Here is a 26,672-nt window from a genome sequence, read left to right on the forward strand (position 1 = left end):
TGAAGAAAGTCCACAATGCAGCAACATTTTTGCAAAATTTCAACAATTTTCAGGCTAAACTTGAACCTTTTAAAAACTGACATCCCGACCTTTTTTCAAAAATCCATATCGCAATCCGTTTCCATCCTCGCCATCGTTATCCATCCTGACTTCCTAGTGGGTTTTAATTATTTGTCGAGTGCTGCTCTACAAAATAAAACCATTATTGTTCAGCTTCCAATGATCGACTGGATATGTTTTTGAGACTTTAAAAATCATACTAAAAATGGTGATAGTGTCCCTTTAATATCCCAACAAAATGACTCTTAATTTACTTGGAGCAAGGCTTAATAAAAGGTAAGTTGTCTTTGACTTTAGAACATAACTGAAACCAAACGCGACATTAACGCAAACTATGGTTATAATACTGACTGGAATTCTCCTCTGACTGTTTGGTTAATTTGAACACTAAAAGCGAAGTTTCTAACGGTAGATAACGAGATATAAAAAAACATGCACTACCGGAGACGAGAACTCCACGCTAAAAATCGTACTTGGGTTTGAATTTGGCTATATGAGCACTTCGATACATCAATCACTGTCCTTAAATCTACTGGTTTACTTCGAAGCTTTATTGTTCGATAAAGTTTAAATCGTCCACTGCTGCACACATGAGTATGAAGATTGGTCATCACTGTGAGAAATGCATGCGCACCCCTGCTTGAATCTTTCCAGTGGCACGTTTCTGTCACAGCCTGTCAAATTCAGTTTATAGCATTAGTTGTTGATATCTACACGTCATTAAATAAACGAAAGGACAGATATAAATATGCATATCACCCTTGCATATGTGCATGTGACATTAAACAAACCAAAAACATTTTCCTTGTTTCCATCGATTAATTTTTCAGTGGAATTCTACTGATATACTATAATACAATCTGATGGCTGGAGGTGGCGATCGTCCACATAATGACCGGCGACGCCCTTGTCAGCTATGTCTTGTGATAATTGTTACTAGAAACATGTAATCGTCCCACGGAGAGAGATCGCGAGGCGACTGTCCATTTATTTATCATGAATTTCACACCCACTTATGGACACACAGTACAGTATTTCTTTCTTCAGAACGCACCTTAAGAAATCCGGTCTTTAACACGCTCGACGATCTTCTTGGCAAGCTGCAAGGCTTGTTGAGCCATTTGGGCCGAGTAAACGTCGTTTGGAATCTGAGGAAAATGCATCCGATCTGGATAGCGCATGCGTGTTGAATCGCCAACAAGAACCTCCAACTGCCAAGCCAATTCGGTTAACTCTGAGTCATTCAAGCCGTTGCAATTCTGGACCAAGTTGTGGACACTAGTCTTGTCGGCGTCTATTGTGTACTGAGCGGCTTTCAGGGCTTTCTCCGCTGCCTACAAAAGCAGCATTCGCTTAGACTGAGCAAGTGTTAATTTGATAAGTTATGTTTTCAATTTTGATGAAAACGGTCGGGAAAGGGACAGTTATTTGAGCAACTGTAAGTACTCCAAGAGTAATTAAAATAGCACAAGCACATTTTTTAAAATAAGTATATGCTTGGAGAATTTCATGTAGCTGTACATTAATCTCCACATGCTGTCGTTATGGTGAAATATTGGATGCATCAGTCAACATATATGGCTTCAAAATGTGCTTCAAAATATGCATGTACAGAATGTTTCTCTTACCACCTGCACCTTGCTATCAAATTAGATTAAAGCTAGGGAAACACTTGTTAATCTTACCTGGTGGCATTTAAAACATGCCCACTCATAGGAAGGATTGCCATACACAATATCATTCTCCACTGCCGCGACATCGGCCTTAGCTTGTCTAAACCATCGCTTTGCTTCACGTGGTTGAGGATTCTTCCTGTGTGAGTTTCGAGGTGACCGTTGTCTTTCTTGATATCCCTGGCGCTGCGTGTAATGTTCCCTTGCACGAGCTCCCCAGGACGTAAAGAAATCGTCGTAGGATCCACCCGAAGTTCTGGCTCCTTTGTTAGGTCTTCTACTACCCCGTGGTTCACCTCTTTCCAATCGGGAGGTCTCGTGCTGTATATGTTGACAAACTTCTGTGCAGAATTCTTCATCGCCAAAGTTTTTATCGGGATGCCACTGCAGATACAGTCGCTTAATGATTTTCCTTCTCTTCTCTTCTGGTAGTTTCCATGCATCCTCCAGGAGGTCTGAAATTTCATCAAACACCTCCTGTCTACTTCTGTTTCTTGGAGGCTCCCTTCGCTGATCAGATAAAACAATTGCTGATGAGGTGACAGAAGTCACACGATGGAATTTGTACAAGTCAGCAGCATCGACCACAATTTCTTGATCATCTCCAATATTGATTTTGTAGCGCTTTGTCAAGGGGCTGAAATCTTCATTTGCCCTTACGTCGATAATCACAGCGTATATGTAGGTAGCGTTTCCTTCTTGCCTCTGCAGACTTGGGTCGTCTAGCTCGTATCCCACATATTCGCCGGGTTCAAATTCTTCAAAGGCATCATTCAGCAAATGGTGGTCTTCAATTGGGATAAAGCTCCCGGGCGGCGGAAAGATTTCGTCTTCTGCTGGACGATTCGAGTCATCTTGTCGAACACCCATATTATCTAACAGCGACCAAATTTCGCTGGGGGAACACAGCAACATGGTAGGAATAAGCACCGCCATTCTACCCAGAAGCCCCAAACATATTTCTACGATAACACTGGATACCAATGGTATGGCAGAGGTAATTTCATCCACTGCCGATGTAACATTAACATACACCCGCCATATCTCTTCATCAGAAACCACAACTTTGTCTAAAAAGGACTTCACTTCTTCTTCACTTTCAGGAATGGGAACTTCATTTGAAAAAAGCGTGGTTTTGAGGCTTTTTACAACACAAAGTTCGATTCGGCGAAGCCCTCTTGCGATACTGTCAATCACACTCTTATTGATATCTCTCTTCTGTCGACTGTTCTCGTCTCGAATTAGTCTGATAACTCCAGAACAAAACTGAGGGGAAGAGAGCTGGTGCTTCAGTTGTGTCACAGCTTGATTCATCACCAATTCAACGGTCTGTGGGGCACTCAGTTTTTCTTCGACAACCTGAGAAAGCATTTTTGGCTGTAAAGCTGTTGGTAACTTCATCGTTAGCTCTTTATAGTTGATCTGAGTAGAGCTGCAGGTCACATCCATCAAACGAAGGTCGAGTAAGAAAAGTTGATTGAAATTGCGCAGTCGACCCCGCAGAGAGGCAGGTGCATCATTGAAAATAAGATCTGAAGACTTGTGTAAGGAGACTGGTGTTACCGTCTGGATCCCCTCAGAAGAACTTCCTGTTAAAGACATTCCCGGAAGGTAAAGCGCTGAAAGGCTCTCCACCGCTTTGGCGTTTTCTTCTAGTCTTTCGAAGAAGCCTTTCGTTGCCTTGACACACATTCTGACTTCATTTGGGTGCAGTTTTGATTTCTGGCATTTCTTCTGTAACATGTCCAACACCATAGCATAGTGGGAAATTGTAACAACTTTGGAACAGCCAAGGCTCTCAAAGAGTGGGTGAAATTTTCCAAATTCTTTAGGAATTCCGTAAAGAAATGGTCTAATTTCAAGATGCTCATACAGCTCGAGGACTGCTTGACAAGGTAGAATGAGTTTCTTTCCATGTTCAACCAAAACGAAAGGGATATTCTCCAGGACTTTCTTTGCCCCACTGTGTGAGATTGGTTTTGTCAGCAAAAATGTGTAAATGCGTTCCATTACTGCCATAATTGTGTGACATTGCTCAGACATCTCCTCGTTGTTGTTTGCGAGATATACACATATATTTTGGCAGTGACCAACAACAAGATCGACTGGTGGCTTCTCTAAAATCTGGAGCTGTGAGACAAAAGAATTACAGTACTGGGCCATGCTGACACCGGGAGGGCTGTTAAGCTCATGAAGACGACACCGTGGGTTTGCCCATCTTGGAAGTAAATGCGCCTTCGTCCAAACAATTTCTGCATGTTCAGAGGGAACTGCCTCTTTGAACGCAAAGAAAGTAATCTGATGACCTACGACGCGCCCAAGCGGTGGAAAAAGTGCTTGAAGGGGTTCTCTTACGGGATCCCCGGCCACGAAACGAATATCGCAAATACTTTGTAGTAGTCCCTCCGCCACTACATTTTGTCGGTGTATGAGATGATTGACCAGAACTGTAGATTTCTTGTAAGTGCTATCATCTGGCGCTGATGCGGCCTCATGTGCAAGTTCCGTAGCAAATCTCTTGAAATTGTTCTTGGTAACTTCATGAACAAGACCAATACGTCGCAGAAAGTCCAACCACTCTGGTGAATTGAGAGGCTTTGAAGGAAACATGCTTTCTGAAAGCATTATGCTGAAAACATCAATTCCAGGGTCGTAGAAACAGGAGGCAGTCTTCAGACTCCCATCCGCTGAGGGAACAAGTGGGGTATTTCTTAAACATTCCAGTAGTCTTTCCTGGTCGCCATCTTCTGTTTCGAAATCGTCCAAAATGGATTTCCGGATAAATTCCAGGTGAACCTGCCTTGCATCCTCGCTAAGAATGGAGAACTTTGTCAGAATAAAGCTGCAATACACGTCAACAGCAGAAACACATTCAAGTTCCAGGAACTTGAACAACTCGGAGAGACTTTGCCAGGATTTCAGAAACACTACATTAAGCTCACGCTCCAACACATCTATTCCCTTTTGTGGTATTTCATTTGGTAGAACACACACTCTGCGATCCTTGAGTCTTATCAAACCACCATGTGTTGCTTCATAAAAGGGTAGCCTTCTTAGGATGATCCTGTCGGCATCTCGCAGGCACTTCACACTTCTACTGAAGTACTCCAGGATGGTGATACAATCCGGGGAGCCCAGCCTTCCTCTAAGTGACTGCGGGTCTAACTCCATCTTTTGATCAAGTGATGTTAGAAGTGATGCAGGGACCTTCAGCGATGCAACAATGATACGAGCGAGATTAACCGAGTTTTGAGATGAGCACGCATAGGTACCTGAACCCGTGGTTGAGAGTGTAGTAGAGTTAAGTTCAGGTAGACCAAGTTTGTGCAAGACGTCCACGAGTTTCTGGCTTGAAGAATCAGCACTTTTGAAGTCGAGGACAGATGCTGCTTTTCCCAGAGGCACAAGGAAATTTTCAGCGGGTGGGGGCCCACTGAACTGTAAGAGAGAACGGAAGGAGCGCTTCCCTTCTGTGTTTTTCGCCTCGGTAGCAGGAAGTATGCTCCAGTTCGACAGGGGTTCAAGTGCTCGCGCAATCTGAAGGTTCCTGGTCTGCGTATCCATGTTTACGTCATCGACAACATCCCTCACAATCTCATGAAGAAAAACCCATACCCTGTATATCCATCGTCGGTTGGGGGTAGCTTTTTGGGTTGGATACCACTCAACAAACTCTGCCTTTCCATAGCGTTCCTGTTGCAATGTTTGGGGTAAGTTCTCTGCGAATGCTCTTACATCCAAAGGCTTCAAAACGGACGAGTTTTTGGTTGTATCATCACTAAATATCTTCCTGTAAACTTGCTCATGAAGAAAGATATGTGGTGAACCAGGAAGAATATCTTGATATCGAGAGAGGAACTTGGGTTCTTCGCTTGAGAACAAATGAAGACGATTGTCTTGCGTAAGAAGCAGTGGAAGACCTTCCAGCTTATCGAGAAAGCTTGCATCACCTTTGCAGTACTGCAGCACCACATTAACTCCAAGAACATCTTTCAATGTTGTTCCATCTACTTGACAGGGAATTGGCCCAATCGTGCACAAGGGGTTCTGAGAACTACGTGTTCTGTAGAAATCTATAACAGAGCTTGGAGAGATGCAGCATGTAGTTATACCAGCTCTCAAAAAGGATTTGTGCAACGACAAGGAAAAGGCCACGAGGTTAAAACCGCTTTCAAGAAGTATTGCCTCAAACCTCTTTATTGTTTCCGTTTGGGATTTATTTGTTTCCTTGTCAGGGGACATGGCAAAGGGACCTTCTACTTCAAGGTTGTTGAAAAATGCTTGCTCCCTTCCATTGCTGGTTGGTGGTAGCCACGAAACTTCTACTACAGTTCTACTCTTCGCAGTTTTGCTGGCGACTTCCATTGGTCTTCTTCGAACAACTGGTATGATTTTCAGTTCTCTTCTGTTGATTTCTTGATAGACAGAGTCAACCAGCGTCTCCCAATACTGTTCCTTGGGAGGTAGACGTGGGAAAAAGGTTTCGTAGAAAGCAATCTTGTACAGGATCTCATCTTCGGTGCAGGGGTTTCTATCTTGGATTATTGGTAGCTGAAGAAAATTTCGCACTTCGACCAACAGCGTAATGTAGCACGATGCCACGACATCTTGCAACAATGCATTATTCCAGTCACTCTGGTATCCACCAGCTTCGTTGCTCCACAAATTTCTTCTTGCCTCGTGTTCCAGTGCAAAGTGACCATTAATGTGAACTGGCAGCTTAGTTTCGAATGGAAGTGGCAGAAAACAATAAGCTTTTTTTCTTCTTTGTACATGGCATTTTTGTACAGATTTCTTTTCCAAAAGGCAGGCCACACCGCCACGAGGAAGCATCCCAAGTTGATGTTTCTCAAAGGCATTAACGATACTCTTCTCCACAGACTTCTCAAAGCCCATCTGTTGAACAATTAGCCACTTTTCTTGGTTTCCAAGAGTGTCTGTGATGCTCAAGACATAGGACACTCTTGCTACTTGAATGTCAGTTGGAAGAACTTCTCTTCCCTCCTGTAGTAGCCTTCCAATCTCTTTGATGTAATTGGCAAATGCTCGTCTCTTGAGTTCATCCTCCTCTGACATCACTGCTTCGACTGTGTAAGCATTCTCTAGATCCCCACTTGTTCTATTGACTTCACAAAGGGTTATCTTCTTCACATTGTTTACAAAAAGGAGAACTTCAAATAGCTCTTTCTTCAATTCCTCCATCATTGTGTCCAGCTTTTCCAGTGACACAGAACTTGACGATATTTTGGATTCTAGAGCCATATGCGCTGTTCTCAGAGGAAATCTGAACATGGTTGCGCTATCTCTTGGAAAGTGTTTTCCCAGATAACATGGAAAAACATCCGGAAACCTTCTCTGAAGGGTTGTGTCGACTTTGATCATTAGTCCAGGTTCTTCTGAACTTGCACCAGGAGCGAACTTACAGTGGGGGTCAAAAACGCACAAGACATCGCCAATCTCCTCTCCTTTTGAAATGAAGGACGGCGCATCAGTCAAATGGTAGACAGCATTAAACCCGACACCATATTGACCAGTTTTATTTGGATCGTCGCCCTTACTACCCTCGCCAAGATTCCGTATTCCTTCAATATCGGCATTGGTGAAAGGCTTGTTGTTGTACACACACAAGGCAGGTCCCTGTAGTGCTTGCCAACTGTCTTCAAACACTTTTTCTTTGGGATGGTGTCTGGGGTCTTTTATGAAACAAATCTCAGTCGCTTTTGCATCATCAGCGTTTTGAAGAAGTTCTTTCAAAATTTCCTTCTCGCATGGATAGCATGTTAGAATACGTTTCAGGCGATTTGTGAGTTTCTCCCGCTGACCAAAGGGAATGCCAACGACATGAGACCGCAAAGCTTCTTCTCTGCGTGTTTTAACACCGACATAGTTACACGTTTCCCAAGGAATTCTAGTGCTAACAAAATGCACGCCTGGCTCATCAGGCATCCAAGGACAGTCCTTGATGCAAAGCTCGGAAACTGGTCGCAAAACTCCTCTCGAGTCAGGAAGATAAACAGTTCCACATTTTTCCTCGACTTCAGAAGGATCGCATTCAGAATCTCTGAGAGTTTCGCCCAGTTGATTCGCCAGATGCACGGCAGTCTGAAGACTTTTTTGATCAAGTTCAGTTTCAGCGAAGCGGCTTTTCATTTGTAGAAGACTTGAAATGAAATCTTTTTCCCCAAAATGGTCCCTTACACCAGCCACTTTCATCAGTTTTGGAAAAGCCTCCGCCAAACGTTCTGGAAGCTGGTAAAGGTATGGCGAGCAGTCGACTCTGAGATGAAAAGCCACCTGACTAGCAAAAAGAAACTGTCTTCCGTTAAGGATGAAGTTCTTGCTATTCAACAATTTCTCGATAGCCTTCGAATTGTTAGCAAGCGCTTTATCTAGATACGAATAAGCAGCGTGGCACAAATGGCTTATCTCTTCATGTACATTGAACTCTGACGATTCAACTTTGGTGGACATAGCTACTTCCAGTTGAGCTATTACATGGGCCAAAGTCGCGTGTTTTTTGTCTAGCCCCAACAACGGTCTAACATTTCGAGGGATAAACACTCCAACTAATGGTTCCGTGCAGCATAAAAGGTACTTTTTGTCTTCCAGAAAGACATCATTAGGTGCGAGGAGAACTTTGCTTCCTACCTCATCTCCTTTCCATCGAAGAGGAAACGAGGCAGGCTTCTTAAGAACTGGAAGAAACTTTGCCTCCAAAATGCGTCTTCCAATGATACTGTTTGAGGGAATTTTATCTTCGTATTTCATCTTCTTCTCCATAAATTGTAGCAATACCATCGTCCGCTTGCACGCTGCGTCACTGTTGACTTCATTTAGTCGTTGAATACTTTCGGCTCTCTCTGCAATCTCGTGCCAAGGAAGATAATCCGACACCATTCCCAGAGTCTCAAGTTTTGCAAGCCGTTGAGTGTGAAGGAAAGTATCTTTATTCCCAAAAGGAAACCTTCCATCGCCAGAAAGAAAGAGATGGGCTGCGTCTTTGCTTGGATGTATGAGTTGAGATGGATACTTGAGGGTGTTACCAAGTGGTGATGCTGGGATGCAAGCATGCGTCCTTATCAGGTCATTGCAGTTGATATCCAGAGCATGAAGCACTAGTGCATCTCTTAACTCTGGAGGTACAGTGGAGATGTTTGGGAAGAACAGTTCGCAAAAAAATCTATCCTTGTCGTAGATCTTGGGATTTACTACTTCTCCCAGTCCACAAAATTGGAACGACCTTAAGACATCCGCGGGAACATCAATGACCACTGCACTTCCTTTCATAAGCAGCTGGAAAACTGTGAGCGAGATATCTCCTATTAGCGGCTCCTTTCTAAAATCTGGATCAAGAAATGCAATTTCATCAATATTTAGCCACTTCTGTCCGTCAGAAAACAAAGAGTAATTTCCTCTGGCAACTTGTGTATAGAACGACTTCATGACTGGCCAGCAATTATGATGAGTCTCACAAGCTTTTGGCCACAACGAATGGAACTTATAAGATCCGTCAGCAGAAACAATGGACCTCAGATCCTCGAGAAGGCAGAGATAAGCAGAAGCAACAGAATCTTGCATGAGTATATTGTTCCAGTCTACTCCATAACACTTCTTGTCATCTTCAAGTTTTTCCTGCAAATGACGCCTGTTAGCAGCTAATGCAAATGCTCCATTTATGTGAATAGGAAGGCCACTGTGAATTGGAAGTGGGAGGTAGCAAAACAAGATCCCGTTGACATCTAATCCATCAGCTGTCTTCTTCACAGGCAAGGGCAAAATGGTGCCAGATGTATTTGGAACCAGCTGAACAGCTGCCCCCGCCGATGGGAGAAGGCTCAAATCATTCTTAGCAAATTTCAGTGCTTGACCATTACCCATGGAAGACGCCACAAGCCAGGTGCTACACTCCTTTTGATAAGGTACGTCATATGCGAAGAAACTCAGACCGTCCTCCGTAAAACTGCACTTGATGTTAACCTTCATGGCCGATTTTATTAGTTTGGTTGGTGCTCCCTTCCTAAAATTTCGAGTTACCTGTGACGACACTTGAAGAAAATTGCATTGCTTCAAGAAATCCTTTTCCTCTGAGGCCAACTTCATTGTCGCGGCTGGTAGATTAACAGGGACAGACAGGCCTCTAACTATTCCACCTTGTGCTAGTGACTTGCTTACTTGAAACAGTAATGTCGCCTTTCGGTCTTGACTGGGAGATACTGCCAAAGAAAATACACTGACATGAAGGACATTCTGCGTGAAGAGGAGTAAGGTATTGGCTCCATTAACGAGCATTAGCAACAATTCTCGTATTTGCTGGTCATCGTATGGTAGCTTCTTTATCTCACTTCTTTCAGCTTGCTCGCTCGTTCTCAATGGAAATCGAAAAAGAGTTCCATCAAATGAATTGTCTTCTTTATCAAGACGTAAATCACAGCCAAAGATACCAGTGAATGGCTTGAACTGATTGGTGAATTTTCGAAGCCTCTTCACGTCCTTGTTGAGATCAATCTTCATTCCTGGCTTCATTTTGTTCTTAATGGCCTTCCCGAGGTATGACGTGTGAGGATCAAAAATGACAAAATAGTTCCTACTAAGGAACATGGGCACATCTGTCAAATTGTACACCGCATTAAAGCCAAGTCCAAACCTGCCAATCTTTTCCGTTTCGTGCTCTTTTGTTGCCTCATTCAGTTTTGCAATGTTCTCAAAGTCTTCATCGTTGAATTGAGCGTCATTGTAGACCCACAATGCAGGACCTTGGCAACCTTTCATGCCTTCGTCGATCAAGCATGTCATGGCATCCTCGTTCGTCCTTTCATCATAGAGAAATCTGACCTCGGTGGCACCGGCATCGTCTGCGTTTTGAACAAGTTCTTTTAGAACTGAAAATCCATCCGTGTACTCCTCCAGAAGTCGGTTCAGCCGAGTAGTAAGCCTCTCTTCCTGTCCAAACTCTTCTCCTATGGACAGCTCGTCCGGGTCCAGCATTCGATTTGTGAGACTTGGGACACCAAGTCGTTCAGCAGTACTGTTAGGGACATTGGGGTGTACATAAAAGTAGTCCATGTCTTCATCGTCACCTTCTCTCTTCAGCCAATCGTGGTGGGAGTACATACAGCACTCTACTGGTTCAAGCCTTACATCTGAGTTGTTTTCAGTGTGTGTTGGTAGAACAATTTGCCCTTGTAGCTCCTCTGTCAACGTCTCGCTTGCCAACTCATTCAGAATGTTGACGGATAACTGAAGATCGTGCTTTACTTCTAAAGCGCTGGACAGGACATTTCCATCGTCATACTTCTCTTTAATCATGTGAAGGACCTGTACCAAAACAGTTGGATTACTGCGTTCCCTCATGCCAAAACGGTAAAACAGTTCACCGTACTTAGCCATGTCGGGAGGAAGAGAACGTAAGTAGGGTGTAAGATCAATGTGTGGCTTACTGAAAAGCACATGGCTAGGTGAAGAAAAGCCCTCTCCATTCCACACCCAATCAATTTCTTCTAAACAGTCATAGGCAGGATCCCCACCAACGTCCTTTGACGTTAGCACTCGACTAAGCAACAAGTAAATTTCGTTTACCACAACCATAAAGAGCGGTTTTTCTTCTTTTGAATACGATCTGATCACATTCTGCAACTGCTGAATGACCTGGAAGACACCGGGTAGATATTGCCAGCCAAAATACCTGGAAATTTGATTCGTTGGCTGTACTTCTACAAGAGGCATAACTGTTCCAACGAGGTTTGCGAGATACTGACTTTTCACTTCAGTTGGCTTGAAAAAGTGTTTGTCATTTTCTTCGCCTGCTTCAAACCATGCCAATCCCGCAGGATAGTTAGGGGGCCTCTCTTGCAACCTTGAAACCCACGGAATGTCCTTCAAAAGCGATCCTACTGGTTGTCCATTGACTGACTCTGACAACTTTTGGGGATTGTCTCTGAGGAACTCCAAAACTGCTCTTGACTTCTGCTCTGCAGTTGGAAGGTGAGTAAGCCCACTTACTAATTTCGCACTTTGGTACAAATCGTATCCAGTGATGTTGTCCTCGCTTTTCATTCCAAGTTCTTCTAACATGACGAGTACAGAACGTTCGTTGTACGCGACTGTGGGGAAAACATCTTCATTGACAAATAACTTCTTCAGGATCAGCTTTCTGGGATCAAAGAGGTCTGATGCTCTTGCGCGCCCTCTTTGTGTGGAGACAAAGGGCAAGGCCTGTAATTCCTGTTTGAAAGTGGAATTTTTGCGAATTTCCCTAGTGTGGTTTTCCAGTACATAAGTCAGGAGTTTGTCAATCTGCTCTCCAGTGTACTTTCCTCGTTGTATGTCTGGAAACACTATTTGGCAGAGTAACTCAGTTGGCGTTAGAATCTTGACGTCTAATAAAACTGCAAAAGACTTGGAATCGTGCTCGCTAATGTCAATCAGCTCTCGTACAGGTGAAACCGGAAGAGAATCAGCAACCGCTGCACAAAGACCCTCCGTCTTTGATACGAACTTCTTGGACAGCGTCTGGAAAATGGGAAGCGAACACAGAAGATTGTACTCCACTTGTCCTACAGATGACCGTCTCACATGGGCAAGAAATGACCTGAGGAGGTGCTTGTCGTTAGCAGATAATATCTTGCGTACGATTTCTGGAAACTTTCCAGCTGCCATCTGGCCAGAGGAAATCACCATTGCTTTCAAAACGCCTTGTGCGGAGGGTGGATGTACAAACGCCCCCAAGACAGCGGGATGGTGTCTTATATAGGCTGGAAAATCATTCATAATAATTACACCAAGCTTCCTCAAAACATTTGTTAGTGTGTCGTCGAGGCAATCATCATTTAGGCGTTTGACAACAACTCTAGAAGGGCGGCAAAGTCGTGCCAAGGTTATAGGTGTGTGTACTAGGCTGAGTGGAATCAGAGGTAGTTTTCCAAGGCTCTGAATATCTTCCTCTCTCGTGAAATGTTCTTGAAGATATCTCCAGACAACTTTGATCCAGTCTCTCGGGGGATGATTGTGATTACTGTCATCGGGGAACCACGAAACGGTATTACCCTTATTCCACTCATCCGGTAAGGCCTCCGAGAGAAGAGATGGTACATCATCTTCGCATAATAGCCGTAATTGTGTAACTTCTGTGAAAAAACGATAACAACATAAAGAGTGACGGTCTCCTTCATGAGACACGCAATATTAGGACGTTTTTCACCATAATAATGTAAAACCAACGAAAAGGAATTGATTAAAGGATAACAACCGGCATGCCTCAGTCGTCTTTGTTACAGTTTTGGTAAGTTAATTCGTTGTAAGGCCGTTTTTCTTTCCGCTGTGCCATGCGACTTATGAAAGGAATGTCATTAACTACTGTAGATATTAAAATTAAGAATAAAAAATGCTCGGTAAGATAACACCATAATCGAATCCAAATAGGAATCATTCTACCTTGATCAGCTGCATCATTCAGCTTCCCAATGACGTCCCCATCGAGTTTTTCGTCAAGGAAACGGTGTCCTAAACCAGGAAATAGTTGTCGTGGATGATTACGCGAGCAGACATAAATTCGCTCTCCCTGATCTGAAAATTTTGTGAAGGTGCCATTGAAGAGGGGCAACAACATCAAGCCGCAGAGTTTGTCATATTTGCGGTCTTTAAGACAAAACTGAAGAAGGAGTAGTTTCTCTCGTCTATCAAGGTTCTGGTAACAAGAAGGGACTTGCTTCAATATTGCTCTTGTACCACTGGGTGTGATATTCTTTACCCCTGCATAGCAACTAATGGCGTCCGTGACGTGGCTGGGTACTGAAACGACAGGCACATCAGCTGCTAGCAACACTTGCTGAAGCAGCTCTTTAGGTTCATCTTTAGACAGCAGGTCAAAAACGGCTTTCTGTACTGTCAGCCATTGCCCAAGATGTGCCGGGGTGTAAACAACTTTTTTCTGTAGTAGCAAGTGAAACAATACATCTCTTATCTTTTCCCACTTTGGGTCAATGGAGCTGATGTCTGGCCATGCTCTGTAAGAAACAAATAAGCGTAACACTGCAGTAGTTCCCTCGTTTCAATACCAGCATAGCAAGCAAGACTCTTCTCAAGAGCCATGCTTGCTATACTGCCTGTGCCTTGTAAACATTTTTGAAATTACATTTATTTATAGACGCAATATACGACTTAGTTCTTCTCCAAGAGTACCGAGCGTTGGCTCGGTGAACAGCGGTAGCCAGTTTTAACTTCAATGCTCTACATACTCCGTGTTTGAATGAAATAACATTTTTAACAAGTCCAGATTACTAACAAACGGTAAAAAGCACGACAAACTACGCGTTCGCGATCGTGGAAACAAAATGGGTCCAACAATACTAAGAGCTTATCATGTGCTAACAACCATCGATTACTTCTGGGTATAGAATCAAAAATCTGTAACTTACGTGAAAGCACGTTTAAGGGCCAACACTGAGTGAATATTTTGTAGTTGGAGGTATACTTATCCAAGAGCATGACAGTTATTATCCGAGTCACTTCTCAGACAAAATAACACTTACTTGAAGATGGATGTCCTTGGTACGAAAAATGATTTCTCGTTAATTGCTTCCAAAATCATCGTGGCATACGCTCTGGGTATCGCCTCCTCGAGAAGACATCTGTTCCATAGTAACGACTTGTCCGTCAGCTGCCGACCACTCGTCTCCCGATCCTCTTGATCCGCATTTGGAGATTTGATATAACGCCTGTTCTGACTCAAAGCAAAGAAGCCGTTAACGTGCACTGGCAAACCTGTCAAGCTCCTCTTTTGCACCGGCAGAGGCAAGAAGCAGAACACGTGGCCTTTGATGTCGGGTGTTTGCAGTTTGGGACCTGTTGGCAGTGCCATGGCGACACCCACTGTGGGTAGATAGTTAAGCTCTTTATCTGTCATTAGCCTCTTAAACCTCATAGAAACCTCCCCTCCACAAAAGTAATTGGTAACGAGGAAAGAATGCTGCTTCACGGGCGAGTGGAGCTTTACTGTCTCTATCGTGACAGGGTAGGTCACAGTGACAGATTCTGTCATCACTTTTCCAGGTTTGATCTGTGCGAGAAACTCCTTTCTCTTCGCTCGAACTATTTGGAGACTTTGATCGGCGATTCTAACTTGGAAGATCCTTTCAGGATCAGACTCTGACTCTTCTCTAACATAAAGCTCAATTGATTCCAGGTGTTGAAGAAAGAGGAGAATTAAGTGGGCGTCAGCCTCAAAACTTTCAAACAGTGTATCCATCTTCTCTGCAGAGTAGAGTGTTTCTGACAACTCGGAGGGTTTGGTCCTAAAAGGGAAACGGAACAAGGTGCCATCGTAAAATCCCTGGGAAAAAACATCTTTCGTACAGTCAAAGATTCCTTGGTAAGGAAGGAACTGGTCTGGTATTTCGTCCATTTCTGCGCGGTCTTCGTTGAGTCGCCAGTGTTTTCCTGTTCTTCTGTGCCGCTTGTCAGAAAAGTGAATACCATGAGGGTCAATGAAGCCAATTTGGGAATCACTGAGTAAACTTGGTAAATCTGAGATAGAAGAGTGAAGAAAACATGACTCAGGGGACCACTATATGGTGTCAAGTGCTTTTATTTAAGTAACGGAATATTGAATTCAATCTTGAAACAATTGTTTCACTTTTCTAAACAAAGTAGGCCAATTTAATTAACTAATAGAAGACAAGAGTTTTAAACGTTTCTCTTTGCAGCTATTGTCGTTTTTCATCTGGTTCAATAAATAAATATGAGTCTTTAAGCAGGGTCTCTCCTTCAGTTATGATTAAGAGGGCGCATATGTGTAGACCTATTTGTTACTCTGTGAACCTTAGATTCTCTGTGATTTCATATCACTGGATGATTTTTTGTATGGAAATATAAAAACGTGATTTGGTCGTAGCTCTCTGAAAAATTCTTTGTGTTAAGTAGATCTGGAATGTACATCTTTTACCTATGTACCATGTTAGCGACGTATATAAACACTAAAATTTATTAAGATTGTACTGGAGAGGCATGTACCTGTCATGTGAAATACAGACTTGAATCCCAAACCAAAACGGCCGACTTTCATTGGATCTTCCACTTTGATGCTATCACAGACCAGTCGAATACCCTTCCAGTCTTCTCTTGTAAACCGTGCGTTGTTGTAAGCGTAAAGCGCTGGGCCCTGTTTGAACATTTCAATAAAAGATATATGAGGAAGTCTTCTGTGGCACTGTGTCTTTTTGTAGCGTCCCCAGACGTAACTTGTGTAGTCATGTCAACTATAACAGTATGCTGTAGATATTGGCAGATTTTCTCCTTCCCTTATCTAACAACATCAGAGAAAACTTTAGGCTTTTTAAGCCTTAAAGATGTCTTTGTATCTATAGTTTCTCCAAAATAAAAACGGTTGGATGCACATTTATCTCGTTAAAGATCTGTTTGTCAGACATAAACGGAAACCATATTCTTCCGTTCGGGAAAATGCCAAGGGCACGCTCCTGTGCATGACTTCGAAAAGCCAGAACCCCAAAGGCTTTGACCATTAAATTAGAAGAAACCCTAAGTATAATGCACTGTAAAAAATGACTGTGAAACTGAACTGAGCTGATATTGTGAGTTATCCGTTCATAAGGTTTTTGGATTTTAGCACAATAATCACTCGGCCTTGAACAATTCAGTGAGTTTTTTCTACGTGGTCTTAGCGGCACATTTTTAATTTTGCGAATTTGCAGCGTTACTAAGTCATAATTTTTGTTCATTTTGATCAAAAATGAGACAAAACGATGTGTTTACCTGAAATTGTGCGAGGTCCTCATCAAAAAGATGTTCCGTGTCATGATTGTGTTTGTCGTGCAAGAATTTCACTCGACTGGCATTTGCATCCTCGGCATTTTGAATCAGTTCCTAGACACGAGAGACTCGAGTGATCAACAATTGCAAAAATAGAGATGCTACCACAGGAATATCTTTAACATCTAACGCAAAACTGTATAAATTTCTTATACACAGACTGTTACAAAAATAAACGAAGAGTTCTCGTACATGGCCTTGCTGGTTTTTATCATGAATGTGAAGTTGACGTTGTAATTCAGTATTTAATTGATCCATGGTAGTCCAATATGCTATGTGTTGTATTGTTTGGCAAAAGGACTATGTCGTGAAATTTGCAAACCTTACTGTAGCAGATAGAAGGAAGGAAATTTTGCTTCCCTGCAATCTCGGAGATTTTTGCACAAAAGTAATGTGTTTTACCTTCAGTATCTGTCCATCATCAGGATACTGATCTAAGATGGACCTCAACTGTTGGATGAGTGATGGCTGAATCAAATCAAACCCATCGTCATCTTTGTTCGCTGAGCAACAAATTAAAAGAAACAGACATTACAGGTAAGTTTCAAAGAAACCACACACAAAGACTGGCCTAAGAAATATCCGAAGTAACATAATTTCCTTCCTGAATGATCGAGGCTTTTTAAAGTTGCTTGAGACAAGAATTCCACTTCAGTTGAAATCTAATTATCTGATAATTTTGGCATATCCGGACTTCTATATGCACCACATGGACTATGGATAGACGAGAGACGTCTCTGTAACCTACGCGTAGGCATTAATTCCCGAAAGAATGCTTCCCTACGCGAGTTATTAAAAACGCCCCCAGAATATAGAAAACTAAAAATGAAACGCACCCGGATTTCTTACCGAAGTCATCGTTCAGTTATATGGCATAATTTATACCCACCCATGAGCAAGATTTCAGATTTTCTTCAAATAGCTTCTTGCTGTTCCTTCACCTGATAATCATCTGAATAAGAGAACAATTAAGAAATAAAATCAGCGCGCTTTGGAACCATATTGAACATTCAAGCACTGTATAGTTTCAAGCGATGTAAATATTCCGCGACACATACAAGTGTTAATTTTTAATTGAGAAGAACGTGTAACCGGCTAGGCACCGCTGGATCTTCTTCATTGTTATAGGAAGGCGAAAATCCTGCTGTTAAATCATAAATACGGCATATTTTGCACTTTTGAAACACGTCTCGCGTCTCGTCTTTCAAATTTTACAACCCAGATTCTGTTTGAAACGTTGCAAATATCTATCAAACTACGTTTCTTTGGGAAATTAACAGGGTCACTGAAAACGAGCGCCGTTAATCCACGCGTGAAATTATCACAGGGCTTTTAAGCAGCGTGGCGCCGAAAAATAACCCAGATTAAACTCCTTCTGAAACGATGGGCGAAACTGCTGTCAAAATGAGTCTCAAGTAGCTATGTTCGGCGATTTTTTTAATCCACAACATTCAATGTAGAGCGTTTTCATAGGGCCCTGGGTGCTGTTCAGTAACACCAGGAAATGTTTACCAAAAAAAAAAAGAACTCATTTCCCAAAGGAGAGAGTCGATATGGCTGCCGTGCTATCGAAGAAGGCTCGACTCTTCAAATTTAATTCAACGGTGTTTTGAAATGACCATTAACATAAGTTTTGTAAAATGAGTTAACCACTGTCATTTTGATATCGTATGAAATATTTCCATCATCGCACGGTTCACAGACAAATTATATTAATTACATACTGATGCGACTCAAGATAACAATGTCGCCCGAATGCGGGAAAACCATTCCGGTGTTCGGCTATAAACCGGAGTATTGAAACCTTTTCCAACGCAGGAGTGTGTGCAAAAGCATGCAAAGCATAGTGTTATCACAACAGAATTACGTGTTACCTTGAAAGTCGAGAATATAGCAACAAGAAAGAGTTTTTTCGCAGATCTTCCATGTCAGTCTGTACCAACGATTCAGCTGCGTTCTGAGAATCGAGTCAACTTTCCGAGAGACTCCTTCGTCACGCTCTGTTACGTCATTTGCCCATGGGAAATGTGCTTGGCAACGATATTCGATATGATTTAGCCCTGGCCTTTTAGCCCTTAATTAAGCTTAAAAATTTATTTGTTCAGCCAATAAATAGTAAAAGTGCTGTTTGAACCTTTTTTGATAGCATATATCTCACTTGTCGAGCATGACATGTCGTTGATCGCCGAAAGTCCTTTGAAGTTTGCCGGGCTTCATAAGTATTCCTTTCTAAACTATACATCATGCGAAATCTTAAAACGCGAAGATCTAACTCTTAACAAAAATAACAATGTCGTACACGAATGTACGGTGCCTAGCATTTCTGGGGTTTACAAGTTTACTTTTCTGTCAAACTGCATGCAAAAGTTTCGCATGGGATATTGTAATTATACAACACGCCTGTGTCTGCTCATCGTTTTTTTTTTTTGGAAGGTTTAAAAAATGTTTTTGTTACACTCTGTGACTCACTACGAAAGATCTCCTACCTTATTCCACTTTCAGATGCTCGTAACTATAGCTCCTGCTTTTTTACAACTAGGAAAACGGCCCCTTCTACCTGCACGGGCCGTGTTTATATGGCTACGAAAATATCATCGAAGATTCTTGAAGTGTTTTATTATCTCTTTCCTAGAAAGCAAATTCATTTGCATGACAACAGCAATTTGAATATGAAATGTGACAGTCGTATGAAATAACAAACCCTTAAACATCAGGCCCTTGCAGACACTGAAATTAATTTTACGATTAGTTATAACTATACTGACAAAATTCTCGAACCTGATTGGTTACCAGAACTCCCTATTTTTAACCAAATTCAGGAGCTTAATTGACCAGATAAGGAGTTCAATAACAAAGTATCCAGTAACAAGCGCTGTTTATTTAGTTCCTCTCAGTGACTCAGTATTCCTATTTATTGAAAAAAAAACCGTTCAGATAAATCGTAAACAGTCTAAACAGGCTTCGCTTTGTCGGAATCTTTCTCTTCATTTTGTTTGAAGTTATGATCGATGAATTGTTAACAGGAATTCGTGTCATCCAATTCTGTCTGTAATCCTACTTGTGTTTATTAAAGCAAATCAGACTGTCTCCCGCTTTTTGTTAATCATTCGTATGATTATAGTTTACAGTCCGAATTGGACTTCACTCCGGTTCATATCACCATAACAAACTGTTTCCACTTCTCAATAAAGAGATTTCAGTTTCTGAACTTCATTGTTTGAGATACAAGGCATCTATCATTCTGACCAACATCCAACTGAGTAATATTTATCTCTTCCATTATGCGCTCGAGATTCAGTCTACGAAGTAATAGTTCAGTAATGAGATGGTTTTAGTAGAATTAACAAAGTGTCTTTCAAGTAATCATTTTTAATTCCTCCTGAACATTTCGGTCTTGTTAAACATCACTCTTTAGCAGAAACGCTTGCTCATAGCTAGTGGCTTGAATTGAGAATCTTTTCTAATGTTGATCCGATCCAAGATTCTACAGCTGCTATAAACGCACAAAGACAAAAATCACCTTCAAAAATACAACTGCAGTAAACAATACTTACTTTTGCCATTGAGAATTTACTGAGTAAACAGTATTTCGCAGTTTCTCGATCACCGCCGCGTTCGAAGACTTAACACGTTTTTCACAATCAGAATGAAGGTTTAAAGCTGAAGACATCTTTTCTCCACTACTCCGGCCGTATTTCATTTGAATTGCTTCTTAACGAAGGGTATATTAAGACAGAATGTGAAGCTTGCGAAAAATGTCAGTAAGGGAAGCTTTTTCTAGTAGCTATATCCTGTATTTTGGATTAAGTTTATTCCTAAAGGCTGACTTAATTCCTTCGTTGAATTAGATATTTTGAAATGTTCATATAGCCACGAATTACATTTCAATGTAGAAGACTTCCGATCACCTGGCGAAGAATGACTACTTCAAGACATTTCTACCCTTTACATACAAAACATATTTGTAAGATGGCCCGCATTTGGAACATGGCAAATAGCGGTAAAGTATAAAACTTTTTGAATTCCTTTGTTTCACCATTCACCTGTTTGCATTGTAATTTTAAGACTCGGTTAATACGTCGAGGCTTATAAATTGGAATGTAAAACTGTTCGCTAATTTCTCGCAGTGAAAATTGTATTCACCTCGTCCTAAACAGAATTCACTGTACTCTTTTATTCAATGGCACAGCTGTAGTAGTTCAATACTTGGTGTTTCTTGACCATTAAAACAGACCACGAATTCTAACTTTTCAAAGAGAAATCATCTTAACAAATGATTACCTGGCAAAAAATATGACCGCGGTATTTCAAATTATTACATGTCATTTCTTTAGTTCTATAGTGTTTTTCAAAAGAAGAAAATACTATGCTTCTGGCAAAATGGTAATTTTCTTTAACTTTCGAGGTCAGAGAAACAGCAAGACCCTTAGACCTGTCTCAGCAGCAAAACACTGATTTATAATTTCTCTTTTGGCTGTTTGTGCTTGCCTTGCCTGGAAAGTTCGAAGGGTACATAAAATTCTAGCTGGGAATAAAAATTAGGCTCGGCGTGATCACTCAAGAGCGTTTCAGAAAACATTTTAGCGATCATTCACCGCCACTAAAAGCTGTGCTTTTTAGTCGATCTTTAGCAATGACTCCCTCCCTTTGAAACTTTCACCAACTCTTTGAACTAAGAGCTTGCTGAAACTGACTGCGATCGGCCGATCGAGCAACTTGTTTAAATGCACTTCTTCGGTTAAAAAGTTATAGTTTCTTAGGCTCAGTTACTGAATGGCTGGTATACAGAAATATTTCCTGTCATCAATTGACTCTGCCACGTTCGTCCATGGCAAATTAGGAGAAGATAACTCCGTCCATTTTGCAGAACATTTCGTTGTTACAGTCTATCAATCGTTTCGATCACTGTCGAACATGCATAAATTTATCACGAGCACCATAACAGTTCTTGTAAAACTGTTATTCGGTAAGAAGAAGCTGAGGAGGGTGAACGGATGACTTGATGAATGACTTTGTGAATGGCTTCATAAATTGACCTAAGTAAAGCATTATTATAAAGGCTTGTTTATCTACAGTTTTAATATATCGTGTACCTACTCGGTCGTGCCAAACCCTAATCATTATGAGACGTACCTGCATGATACTAAGTGACTCTGAAACTAGTGTCATCGTTCGGCGATATCATGTTTAAATTTCATTCCGAATACTGTTACTTTTAGACGCTTTATCACGGTGCCAACGAAACTTCCTGTTTAAAATAATATTACGACTCATTTCAAATAATTTAGCTAACAAAGCGTTTAATAACGATTAGATGATCGAATAAAACTAATTAGTGACCGTCGCATTACCCGGCTTGGTAATAGGAGGGTTGTGATATTATAGTTCGCACTTTGTGATCGAATTTAATTTGTTCTCGCGTTCAGACTAAATCGTTACCCCGACAACTGAGCGAATGCCGATATTAAAAAAGCTACTTTGCTTTTTCCCTTGCCCAAACAATCATACAAACCGATAGAACATAACAATATAACATTCTGAAGATTTTCTTATCTTGCACTTAGTTTCAAACCGCTTCTGAGTAAGTGTTCTCTTTTCACCAAACAGTGCGAAGTGACAGCACAAATAGGAATCAACAGATCCCTTTCCAAGAATTGCCAATGATTCTAGGAATTGCTTTTGTAGCCTCCACAAATATCTTTCCGAGAAACCAAGATTCTTATTACATGATAACGCCGCGTGACGTAAGTATTTGTTTTTGTCTTTTTTACCATATCCCGTATGTACTATGGCGAGTAGAGTCGCTTATCATCCGGGATAAAGTGGCGCGTCGTTTAAAACAGAGTGGCTGCGGCCTCACGAATTGAAAATGATTTTGCTTGTGTATTTGGTTTGGCGGAGGCAGAGGGGTAAGATAGGTTTGTACAGCGGATTTGGGCAAAAAGGTTTTCATGACAATTAATTTTACTATTAGTCATAACCATACTGACAAAATTCTCGAATCTGATTGGTTACCAGAACGCTCTATTTTCAACCAAATTCAGGAGCTTGACCAGATAAGGAGTCCAATAACAAAGTATCCAATAACAAGCGCTGTTTATTTAGTTCCTTCCGGTGACGCAGTACTCCTATTTATTGAAAAAAAAAAAAACGTTCAGATAAATCGTAAACAGTCTAAACAGTCTTCGCTTTGTCGGAATGTTTCCCTTGATTTTGTTTGAAGTTGTGATTGATGAATTGCTAACAGGAATTCTTGTCATCCAATTCTGTCTGTAATCCTACTTGTGATTAAACAGATCAGACTTCCGCTTTTTGTTAATCATTCGTATGATTATAGTTTACAGTCCGAATTGGACTTCACTCCGATTCATATCACGATAACGAACTGTTTCCACTTCTCAATAAAGAGATTTCTGAACTTCATTGTTTGAGTTACAAGAAATCTATCATTCTGACCAACATCCAACTGAGTAATATTTATCTCTTCCATTATGCGCTCGAGATTTCTACGAAGTAATAGTTCAGTGATGAGATGGTTTTAGAAGAATTTAATAAAGTGTCTTTCAAGTAATCAATTTTAATTCTTCCTCTACATTTCGGTCTTGTTAAATATCACTCTTTAGCAGAAACGCTTGCCCATAGCTAGTGGCTTGAATTGAGAATCTTTTCTAATGTTGATCCGATCCAAGATTCTACTGCTGCTATAAACTGACAAAGGCAAAAATCACCTTCAAAAATACAACTGCAGTAAACAATACTTACTTTTGCCATTGAGAATTTACTGAGTAAACAGTATTTCGCAGTTTCGCGATCACCGCGGTGTTCGAAGACTTAACATGCTTATACATAATCAGAATGAAGGTTCAACGCTGAAGACATCTTTTCTCCACTACTCCGGCCGTATTTCATTTGAATTGCTTCTTAACGAAGGGTATATTAAGACAGCATGTGAAGCTTACAAAAAAAGTCTGTAAGGGGAAGCTTTTTCTTGTAGCTACATCCTGTATTTTGTACTAAGTTTATTCCTAAAGGCTGACTTTATTCCTTCGTTAAATTATATATTTCGACATGTTCATACAATTACGAATTACGTTTCAATGTAGAAGACTTCAGCGCATCTGGCGAAGAAGGACTAGCTCAAGACATTTCTACCTTTTACATGTAAAACATAATTGTATGATGGCCCGCATTTAGAACATTGCAAATGGCAGTAAAGTATAAAACTTTCTGAATTCCTTTGTTTTACCATTCACCTGATTGTATTGTACTTTTGAGACTCCAGTGAAGTCGAATATAGCTAGTTCGGCGTTTCCAACACGCTCGGTTAATAGTTTGAGGCTTATAAATTCCAACGTAAAACTGTTGGCTAATTTCTCGGAGTGAAAATTGTGTTCACCTCGTCCTAAACAGAATTCACTGCACCCTTTTATTCAATGGCACAGCTGTAGTAGTTCAATACTTGGCGTTTCTTAACCATTAAAACGGACCACAAATTCTAACTTTTCAAAGAGAAATCATATTAACGAATGATGGAATACCTGGCAAAAAATATGACCTCGGTGTCTAGTAATGGATTTCAATATTACTTGGCATTTCTTTAGTTCTATAGTTGTTTGAAAGGAAGAAAATACTTGGCTATTGGCAAATGGTAATTTTCTTTAACTTTCGCGGTCACAGAAACAGCGAGACCCTCAGACTTGTCTCAGCAGCAAAACACTGGTTTATAATTTCTCTTTCGGCTGTTCGTGCTTGCCTTGTCTGGAAAGTTCGAAGGGTACATAAAATTCAAGCCGGGAATAAAAATGAGGCTCCGCGTGGTCATTTAAGAGCGTTTCAGAAAACATTTTAGCGATCATTCACCACTACTTAAACTGAGCTGTGTTTTTTAATCGATCTTTAGCAACGGTTCCCTCCATTTTGAAACTTTCACCGGCTCTTTAAACCAAGAGGTTGCTGAAACTGACTGCGATCGGCCGATCGAGCAACTTGTTCAAAGCATTTCTTCGGTTAAAAAATTATAGTTTCTTAGGCTCAGTTACTTAATGGCTGGTATATAGAAATATTTCCTGTCATCAACTGACTCTGCCACGTTCGTCCATGGCAAATTAGGAGAAGATAACTCCGTCCATTTTGCAGAACGTGTCGCTGTCGCAGTTTGTCAATCGTTTCAATTACTGTCGAACATACATAAAATTATCACGAACACCGTGACTATTGATGTGAAGTAAATTTGAAATAATTCATACTTGAACTGCGGTAGTAGATGAAAGTGAAGAATGATCATCGCAGTAAATTTTAGCAATTGGAAAATTTACTGCGATGATCATTCTTCACCGCTTTCACCGTGACTATTCTTGTAAAACTGTTATTCGGTAAGAAGAAAATGAGAAGGGTGAGCGAATGACTTGATGAATGATCAATGGCTTCATAAACTGACCTAAGTAAGGCGTTATTTTAAAGGCTTGTTTATCTACAGTTTTAATATATCGTGTACCTACTCGGTCGTACCAAACCCTAATCACTATAAGACGTATCTGCATGATACTAAATGACTCTGAAACTGTCCTATTGCCAAGCCGGATAATCTGACGGTCACTAGTTAGTGTCATTCGATCATCTAATTCTTAAACGCTTTCTAAGCTAAATTATTTGAAATGAGTTGTAATATTACTTTGAACGGGAATTTTCCTTGGCACCCTGATAAAGCGTCTAAAATTAACAGTATTCCGAAAGAAATTTAAATATCGCCGAAGGATGACACTAGTAATTAAATATTACATACTGGTTGTGATATTATAGTGCGCACGTTGTGATGGAATTTAATTTGTTCTCGCGTTCAGAGTAAATCGTTACACCGACAACTGAGCGAATGCCGATATTAAAAAAGCCACTTTGATTTTTCCCTTGCTGAAACAATCATACAAACCGATAGAGCATAACAATACAACATTCTGAAAGATTTTCTTACCATGTTCTTAGTTTCACACCACTTCTGAGTGAGTATTCTCTTTTTACCAAACAGTGCGAAGTGACAGCACAAATAGGAATCAGCAGATCCCTTTCCAAGAATTGCCAATGATTCTAGGAATTGCTTTTGTAGTTTCCAAAAATATCTTTCCGAGAAACCAAGATTCTTATCACATGATAACATGCGTGACGTAGTTGTTTGTTTTTGGTTTTTTACCATATCCCGTATGTAAGATGGCGAGTAGAGCCGCTTGTCATCCGGGATAAAGTGGCGCGTCGTTTTAAAAAAAGTGGCTGCGGTCTCATGAATTAAAAATGATTTTGCTTGTGTATTTGATTTGGCGGAGGCGGAGGGGTAAGATAGGTTTGAGCAGCGGATTTGGGCAAAAACGTTTTCATGATAATTAATTTTACTATTATTTAATCATAACTATACTGACAAAATTCTCGAATCTGATTGGTTACCAGAATGTTCTATTTTCAACCACATTCAGGAGCTTGCACCCAGATAAGGAGTCCAATAACAAGCGCTGTTTATTTAGTTCCTCGCGGTGATTCAGTACTCCTCTATATTGAAAAAACCGTTCAGATAAATCGTAAACAGTCTTAACAGCCTTCGCTTTGTCGGAATATTGTGGAAGTTGTGATTGATGAATTGTTGACAGGAATTCGTGTCGTTCATTGAATTCTGTCTGTAATCCTACTTGTGATTAACCAAATCGGACTCCCGCTTTTTTTAATCAATCGTATGATTATAGTTTACAGTCCGAATTGGACTTCACTCGGATTCATATCACGATAACGAACTGTTTCCACTTCTCAATAAAGAGATTTCTGAACTTCATTGTTTGAGTTACAAGACATCTATCATTCTGACCAACATCCAACTGAGTAATATTTATCTCTTTCGGTATTCGCTCTAGATTTCTACGAAGTAATAGTTCAGTAATGAGATGGGTTAACTTTAGTAGAAGTTAAGTGTCTTTCAAGTAATCATTTTTAATTCCTCCTCTACATTTCGGAATTGTTAAACATCACTCTTTAGCACAGACGCTTGCTCATAGCAAGTGGTTTGAACTGAGAATATTTCCTAATTTTGATCTGATCCAAGATTCTACTGCTGTTATAAACTCACAAGGGCAAACATCA

The 26,672-nt window shown here is 40.9% G+C and overlaps 1 protein-coding gene across 4 annotated transcripts in view; it reads right to left on the reverse strand.

Moving 5' to 3' along the window:
- Positions 1 to 381: 381 nt before the first annotated feature.
- The window catches only part of LOC145488563 (sacsin-like), a 28,561-nt gene continuing 2,270 nt past the window's right edge, over positions 382 to 26,672 (reverse strand). Inside the window, exons 1-10 of one of the 4 annotated variants that reach the window (XM_081467449.1) lie at positions 25,525 to 26,521; positions 17,446 to 17,508; positions 16,959 to 17,059; positions 16,500 to 16,610; positions 15,741 to 15,888; positions 14,261 to 15,254; positions 13,164 to 13,735; positions 1,746 to 12,856; positions 1,115 to 1,394; positions 382 to 734 (exon numbers count right to left, since the gene is read on the reverse strand). In XM_081467449.1, coding sequence (XP_081323575.1) covers positions 1,116 to 1,394; positions 1,746 to 12,856; positions 13,164 to 13,735; positions 14,261 to 15,254; positions 15,741 to 15,888; positions 16,500 to 16,610; positions 16,959 to 17,059; positions 17,446 to 17,449 — 13,320 coding nt within the window. In that variant the 5' untranslated portion in view covers positions 17,450 to 17,508; positions 25,525 to 26,521 and the 3' untranslated portion in view covers positions 382 to 734; position 1,115. Of the gene's footprint in view, positions 735 to 1,114; positions 1,395 to 1,745; positions 12,857 to 13,163; positions 13,736 to 14,260; positions 15,255 to 15,740; positions 15,889 to 16,499; positions 16,611 to 16,958; positions 17,060 to 17,445; positions 17,509 to 18,430; positions 26,522 to 26,672 lie in introns of those variants that run through there. The other 3 variants (XM_081467447.1, XM_081467446.1, XM_081467448.1) reach the window with 3 other exon arrangements.

The sequence above is a fragment of the Orbicella franksi genome, chromosome 5 (genome assembly GCF_964199315.1).
Source record: "Orbicella franksi chromosome 5, jaOrbFran1.1, whole genome shotgun sequence".
Taxonomy (NCBI): Eukaryota; Metazoa; Cnidaria; class Anthozoa; order Scleractinia; family Merulinidae; genus Orbicella; species Orbicella franksi.